The sequence below is a fragment of the Trachymyrmex septentrionalis genome, unplaced genomic scaffold, assembly GCF_001594115.1.
Source record: "Trachymyrmex septentrionalis isolate Tsep2-gDNA-1 unplaced genomic scaffold, Tsep1.0 scaffold243, whole genome shotgun sequence".
Lineage (NCBI taxonomy): Eukaryota > Metazoa > Arthropoda > Insecta > Hymenoptera > Formicidae > Trachymyrmex > Trachymyrmex septentrionalis.
The window spans coordinates 190944-199044 of record NW_017305401.1 but is presented as its reverse complement, the minus strand read 5'-3'; the positions used below and the strand labels follow the sequence as shown (position 1 = coordinate 199044).

Genomic DNA, 8101 nt, shown 5'->3' with positions numbered 1-8101 from the left:
TCCTCATTTAATTTTGAAAAGACTACAATGAAGATTATAATGAAATTTTAATTTTACAGTCTATTGTAGATAATTTTGAATCAAATGATGTGTCGTTATGTATACCGCTGCGGCATTAAAGTTACCTAAATACCATGGTGATGCCATGGTTTTGACATTTTCTTATATTCGCAATCGACGTCTTTCTCGCCTTAGTCAGAACGAAGTCTCGCGTGAAGGGTATTGTGTCTACGGGACAGAAGCCAATAAACTTGTATGCGTCGGTCCTACCTTTCGCCGCAGTCTGCAATTTCGAGAGAGAGAACGAAGGAACCGTTGTATTCCTAATAATTTCGCGTTTAAACAAGCGTGACTTGATTTCTCTTACAAAGCTCTCTTAATTGCACCTCTAAGAAGGAATCAGCTGTATGAGATATTTTCCCCGTATTAGCATTTATCACGTATAATTCTCGTGAAATCTTCGAGATTTATCCACGTCACTAAATATGATAATTATATTCGCGATTCCATCGAGGAGAGGTTACAAGATTGCAAACTTTAAGCGTTTTTGAAGAACAGAATGCGATGTAAATTCTCATAGAAAAAGCCTTTTCAAGAAAATGTTGAGGATGCAAATTTTTGTATTAAGGGGCAAGACTTAAAAAAAAAAGAATTAGAAAATAATACGAAGAAAATTCTTATACATAAATTAAAAATGAGGCAAGTTGATTGCACCAATTGATTGTCCCTTCACTTCTCAATTAATCTTAATTGCTTGTTACTCCTGATGTTTCTTTTTTTTTCTTCAGCGAAACAGAATTGAATTTCGCAAGCAACCACGCTACGTGCGTTGCACGTCCGCATGCTTTATCCGAAAGGTCGGGACGATCTAAATTGCGCTATTACGCGCGAGATCATTACTCGCGATGCAAATACGAGTAATATAACTGGTGCGCGGGCGAGAGCACGGACATATTACATTACAATCACGCGTTGTATCTTGCGGGAGTCGTGAAAGTTAATTGTTAGGTCACAAAAAAAGAAAAAAAAAACCTCTCGTTCACTCAGGGGATCCGATGGATCCACGGACGGAATTGATTTCTCAGACGGCTTCGACGGCGATTTTCGCGCGTAGGAGTTTCAATGAAATTTTAATGAAGACAAAGACATATAATATGTCGTTCAAGCGCGGTCACGTATACATAATGCCTGGTTACATAACGCGTCGTAAAAGCGTTGTTCTAAGTGACCCCGTGCTGGCCTGACCTTTCGCTTTCACTCCCCCTCTCCCGAGATCTGACCAGTGCACCTCTCGCAGACTGCAGATCGAGCGGCGCGATCGGGTCCGGATCGGGAATACCGAGTAAATTCAACTCGCCGTAAAACGTATACTCGACGCCCGACTTGGATGGAAACGCTCGATTTAACATGCCCCTCAACTAACGCGCCGTGATTCATATACCGCGATATTTGCAATATTCAAATCTTGCACAATTCGGAGAGAGACTCGAGAGCAGGTATGAGTCGTCTAATAATTATGGGTATCGGGCCCGGTTTATAGTGTTTATACACACCGAGAGTGTGTTTCAGCGATCAAACTTAAGATTAATCACTTCGAATCGTTTCGAAGTTTATATGGCGGGATTATTAATTTTTAATCTCTTTGCTCAAGTTTGTTCATTACACAATGTTTGTTCTCACGTCATGTTTTTTTCTTGATTTATTATTATTATTATGTTTTAACTTTTTACTTGCAAAGTTTATATAGGAGAAGAAATGTTTTATATTTATCAGTTAAACACATCGCAGTAATGTTTAGAAAAACTATTATTAGGTACAATTATAGTCACGGTTAATTACGAAAAAGTTTATGCTGCGATACGTTTGAATGTAAACTATTTGAATATTATATATATAATATAATCAGCTAGTCGCTTGAATCATTTCTCGAGATGATATTTTGACATTACAGCCTTCAAAAAAGAAGAAAGAAAGAGAATATTAAGAACAAAATTTCGCTTTACATCTAAAATATTACTAATTAAAAAAGTACTAATCAAATTCATTACTAATTAAAAATAATAAATTAGAGACATAATATGCATATAAATAAGTTTTTTTTTAATTCGCATCGAATTAAAATAAAATTTTGTAATCCGAAGTCGGACATTCCCATGACACTTGATTCTATACTCATTTGATAAATGACTATGTTTGTTTAATAGAATAATTAATTACGTGATTAATTAAGTGTACATCTTTTCGTTCAGGATGGAACCATCGGTTCAGAATTAGTTATCCGGCCACTGCCAGAACGGGTTCTGCAAGAAGTAGTGAGCAAAGCGTCAACTCTTTACGAACCCAAACTACTGCCCAACATAACTAATAGCGAGGACTTGGAACACACAAGTCATCATATCGTTTTCAGGAAAATGGATCGACCTATCAGCGACGAGTACAGTGACTTTTGTGAGTGGAATATACGTCAAAACTTTCACTTTCGATCTTATTTGAGTTGGCAGTTTAAAAATTGATTTTAAAAAAATCCTAAGACTGCAAATATAAATACAAATGTTTTCAGCGCTTATGGAACCAGATCGCTTAGTCAAGAGATATAGGATTAAGCGCTCGATTAATAGCAGATCGAGACGCGAAGCACCGTACGTCATTTACCCGGAAATCCTTTGTATTGTGGATTACGATGGGTACAGGTGAGAGAGAGTCGACTAATATCATCTTTGTGAAGCGCGAGTATATACAGACTGTAACTGTTATTTTTCCTTATACGAATATTCCGTGTATCTGCAGTGACATTTATAATTTCTCTTAACTCACTTCTCTCAATGATGAAACGGATCTTCTCTTTTCAGATTGCACGGCGGCGATAACGTGCAGATAAAGAGATACTTCGTGTCCTTTTGGAACGGAGTTGATCTGAGGTACAAATTACTGAAGGGGCCAAAAATACGTATCAGTATAGCGGGAATAATTATTTCACGTGTAAGAGACAGTAGTAAAATTAATACCCTAGTTTATATACATATATTATAATCTACACATCGACAGATCTTTTCTTAAAATAATATGTAAAGTCTACTTATCAAACTTTATAATTATTGAGAGAAAAAAAAAACGATCTTTGAAGATTGAAGCTGCAGGTGCCTAAATATAAATAAGACCAATTGTATTATACTCAGGGACGAGACGCGACACCGTATTTAGAAAGGAATCGCGTGGGAAGAGACGCAATTGACTCGGCAGCCGCTCTGACAGACATGGGCAAATATCTTTTCCGGGAGAGGAGACTTCCTGTATACGACATTGCCGTCGCTGTCACAAAGTAAGAGTGCCCGATCCGTAAAACGGCCTACGTGCAGTGCTGTAATTTGACGGCAAGTCACGAAAGTGCCTGCCAGAAAACGATAACCTCTCTGATGATCCATACTTTTCATTTATTTGTCAATCCAACGAGCATTCACTAACTTTACACGACGTAAATGAGAGAAGCGCGAATACATCGTAAATGAATGTTGAATTCCACGTAGAAGCACTCAATAATTAACTTCGATAACTTTCTCGTTTCTCTTTTTTGCGTTACGATAATGTTTATTATAAATCTTACGTTTTATTCTCTCTGATGATTTCATACTCTCGATTTTTATTCCGCAAAACAGGTATGATATGTGCCGTCGTAGGAAAGGCGGCCGCTGCACTAAGGGAACTGCCGGTATGGTTTATTACATAGCGATCACGCTTTACTTCGTTTTTTTTTCTTTTTCTTAATTTTCATAACGTATGGTACAGCATTTTTGCTAGCATGTATAATGTATATAGTTGACGGTATTATTGACGGTTGACATGCAGTAATGGTACATAGTCTAACAGATACAGTAGAGTTAGGGGATATTTTGGGATTCTTGGGGAAGATATTTTTCGAAAAGATATGAGGATCAGGACGTATCGCGATAATGCGAGAAATCCCATCGCTCGCTGATGACGAAAACGCCTTCAAACAGAAATATCTTCCTCGCGTGATTCCAACGAGCGAAATTAGGAACTTGTAATCGGTGTCTGCGAGACAATGCACTTGTAATTCAGAGCTTCTTACGCACACGCTCGAGCAAGGAGGAACGAATGAGGAGTGGGTATGGTACCACTAATCTTAATTTAATTGATAACGCATAATTCGTGGGCCGCGCTGTGATCCCAAAACGCCGTAACACCGGACAATCATGCCAATTGCGTCATGTACGGAAACTCATAGGTTCGCAGAACCGTAAAAATCAAAACGTATCACTAAATATATAAAATGTCCAGTTTGACATTTACATTGGAAAGTCATAAAGATCAAGTTTGAAGTCAGTTTCCTGTAACTTCTTAAAAATATATAGCGATTCGCAGAGAGGAATCATTTGTATGTGTGAGTTACGTAACTTACTACGTAGATTGAGCAGGCTTTAATGTAAATCTTTTTTTCCTTCCGACGAATTCGTGGTTTTTTTTTTATTACAAGTATTTTGCAACACTCTAGACAGAGTTACTCCAAACAGGTGTTAAAAATATAGAAAGTAAAGAGAACTGAAATATTAATCCAACCGGAAATTATAATTGAAGTTAATTACCGTAATTTTATATTTAGATAAATTCTATTTCTAATATGATGTGTAATGAATTTTACCGCATACATCGATGTAATAGTAATATTTCAGCCCTTTACATTTTTGCGGCATAATCTGAATATGTTTTAAATCAATTCGAATTAATAAAATAAACGAGGCAACATATAATCCATGCATATTAAGTCTTCATTTATGCAGATCTACGTAATTTACAAGTATACGGTTCGTTAGACGAATTCCTCCTTCAGTTGCGCCATATGAATGTGAAATCTTGTACAATAAATCGGAACCCGCAACGTCTGTCACGCTTAATCGAAATGCCAACTCGCAATCGCGTACAATTGTTTAATGAAATCCGACACGAGATCACCGTTTAATAAGCGGGCATTGATTCATGCACCAAACGCGCTCGGCGCGGTTTCTTTGCTTTTATTTACTTATCAATTTTTTTGTTTTTTAATACTTCGCACATTGGCTACACGTGCGCTTCCGCAACACTCGTTTTCTTCAAGGCTGCCTCGAGGAAGGAGCGCGTTTCTTTTTTGAAATTTTTTTTTTTTCTTTTGTGTTTGAGGAGAATTTCTAATAAGGATTGAAATTGACACAATTTTGGCTCCGTTATAGGAAAATTGTTTTTACGTGTTCTTAAGTATCGAAATTCGACCATGCTAAAATTGTGCCGGTTACGAATCCTGGTTTTTTTTTTTTTTTTTTTTTCTTTTTGCGACGTTCGCTTCGCGGGTGTTGCTTTCGATCACACGCAAATCCACATTTACTGACTATCGCAAGGACATCACGGAACTTTCTCTCAAAACGCAGGGTAGTGTGTTTTACACTTGGCGGTTACAGTTTCTCGAGAGGATGATTATCATTTGTGTTCCAACCCGAGAGAAATCTAGCGAACCACGGCACAAATTGAATCGTTTCAAACTCGTTCAAGCGACGATTTAACGCGTTTATTTTTACATTTTTTTTTTTTTATTGTTCTCTTGTGCAGTATTGTAAAAGGATTAATATGTACGGTGTCTGAGTTTCACCGTCTAAGTATTGTCTGTCCCGTGACCAGGTCAGAAATGTCACTGAGTATGTAAATCTACATGATAAAGAGTATTTTTGTTATTGCATTGCAGATTAGATATGTGCAGGAGGCAATACGCGAATGATGTGTGCAATAGAGGAACCGCAGGTACGTTTTTTTTTTTTCGAACAGAGAAACTGTTATTTTTTAGCTTTTTCAACTTTAAGTTCTTGCACATTATGCACTGCCTTATAAAGTTTCAACCTTCAGATTTCCAGAATTTTGAATATTTAGCGCAAATACGGATAAATAAAGGAAGTCTGGTAAATTTTGTTTGTAAAATCAAGAAATTTTAGAAACACTTCAAGTTCTATTTACTGATTTTTATTTTTCGAGACTTAGAGTTCTTTAGTTACTCAAAGCAAACTTCTGTTACATACTTTACTTGCGTATGTATTAGCTTTTATCTATATCAATATCATATATACTTTACTTCTAATGCCTTATATTCTTCTTTTCTTACGTAATGATTTCATGCGCGCATCATACAGATTCGTCAAGCAATTGCCTTTTTCAAACTCTGCTGTTCCCTTGCACAGTTGCTTCTAAAACCTACTTCTATATGTGTTTATATCTATTTTGCATATATACTAGGTCTCAGTATCTATACAGTGGCGGATCGAGACAATTTTGGCGCATCTCGATTCAACAATTCACACAATACCGTTGACAAAAATAAAGTGCAAAATATAATGAAATCCATCCAAGGAACACATCAAGTCAAGAGAAAGTCAAAATTATGTACTTTTCAAAAATAATGGTTTTTAGTTAAAATTTGAGCGTTCGACTTTAAGCACAAAAGAAAAAAAAAACATTTTAATTTTTTGTTAACTTTTATGTGTAGCGGCAATTCTATATCGGGTTGTAATGGATCCGCCACTGTACTCTACACAATTATTACAGTTTCCGCATTTTATGTATATACATACTGTTGTTTCACGAACTTTTATACATCAAATACCATTTCGGTAATTACATGTATCTCGCTCGTATATTTCATTATTTTTTCGACCAAAAAAAAAAAAAAAGAAAAACAAAAGAAACAGTCGCTCAAAATTTAATTTCTCCTCCCGTCTTTATTCTCTTTTTTTCTTTTTATATCACCTGCGCTCTTTGTTCTGTATCTCTCCTGAGTAATAATTTATGACTCTTGTATACCTTTGGCTGCATTACATTGTCATGGATCGTGGTCTTTGGTAAGTCTTTGAAATCACTAAGCAGAACAACACTAAAGAGAGAGATGTGCCTACTTTTTCGTAATCGATCGATATTGAATCGGGGGAAGGGAAGGCAATGACGTCCGATCTGTTGATCGGCAAATTCGTAGACATTTCGAACGTAAACTATGCAATATCTTCGGCTAACTCTCTCGTTAACCATTGGGCGACGAATTAACGGATGCATGCCGCATATATATCGACGTAACTACTTGTTTTTAACATTTATCCACAAACGAATTAATAATAATAAATAATTCATAATAATCCTCATAGGGTGCGAAAGCGCGAGATACTAGCAATGTCTATGGTGTATTAACAACGCGTGTTTCTTCACCGTAAACGAAAACGTAAATACAAACGAAACTACATTGCGCACAAATTACTGACTGAGAGCAATCGAACTTGATGGGCCTGCAATGTCCCCAAAAGTCAAGATCCCGAGATCTAATAATTAGCAAGTGTCTAATAATTGACAAGTGTTTACAGTGAAGACATACTTCTGTCGCTAATTTAACGAGACAGCTTGCGTTAATACCGAATATGATTCTAATAGTAATGAAGTAGTACTACCGTTCGATGTATGCACATAGCCAGGGAAACGCAAACGCAAGGCAATGCTAAAGAGTCTCCTCTGCACAGGATTCGCATACGTCGGCGGGGCGTGCGTCGTGAATAAACGCCTTGAGAAGGTGAATTCGGTCGCTATCATCGAAGATACCGGTGGATTCAGCGGTATCATCGTCGCTGCGCACGAGGTCGGCCACCTGTAAGCGTAAATTATCATACAAACCTGTTTCTTCTCACTTTTATCTATCGCTATACGTGTACCCACCTTCTTTTGCCTGAGAAATGAGAACCGATTGACACCGCTGATAATAAAACGTACATTTTATGTGAATCGTAGATTGGGTGCCGTTCACGACGGTTCACCACCGCCTAGCTACCTGGGTGGACCAGGGGCAGAAAAATGTCGATGGGAAGACGGATATATCATGAGCGATCTTAGGCACACCGAGAAGGGCTTCAAATGGTCCCACTGCAGTGTGTCCTCCTTCCATCATTTTCTAAAGTAGGTAACTGTACGCAACGTTGACTTAAGAACGCTGACTTTGATCTATTATTGGAAAATGCACGAAAGAATTTGTTATTTTTACAATCTTTTTCTCATTTGTTCAAATTGATTTTGACGTGATACGCAGCGCGTA

The 8101-nt window shown here is 37.2% G+C and overlaps 1 protein-coding gene across 1 annotated transcript in view; it reads left to right on the top strand.

The window, feature by feature from the left end:
* The first annotated feature begins 2334 nt into the window (after positions 1–2334).
* Positions 2335–8101, top strand: part of LOC108748821 (A disintegrin and metalloproteinase with thrombospondin motifs 4-like) — a 10875-nt gene continuing 5108 nt past the window's right edge. The window contains exons 1-7 of the mRNA XM_018487190.1: positions 2335–2448; positions 2561–2690; positions 2850–2979; positions 3177–3319; positions 3654–3706; positions 7536–7662; positions 7801–7965. Coding sequence (XP_018342692.1) covers positions 2412–2448; positions 2561–2690; positions 2850–2979; positions 3177–3319; positions 3654–3706; positions 7536–7662; positions 7801–7965 — 785 coding nt within the window. The 5' untranslated portion in view covers positions 2335–2411. The remainder of the gene's footprint in view (positions 2449–2560; positions 2691–2849; positions 2980–3176; positions 3320–3653; positions 3707–7535; positions 7663–7800; positions 7966–8101) is intronic.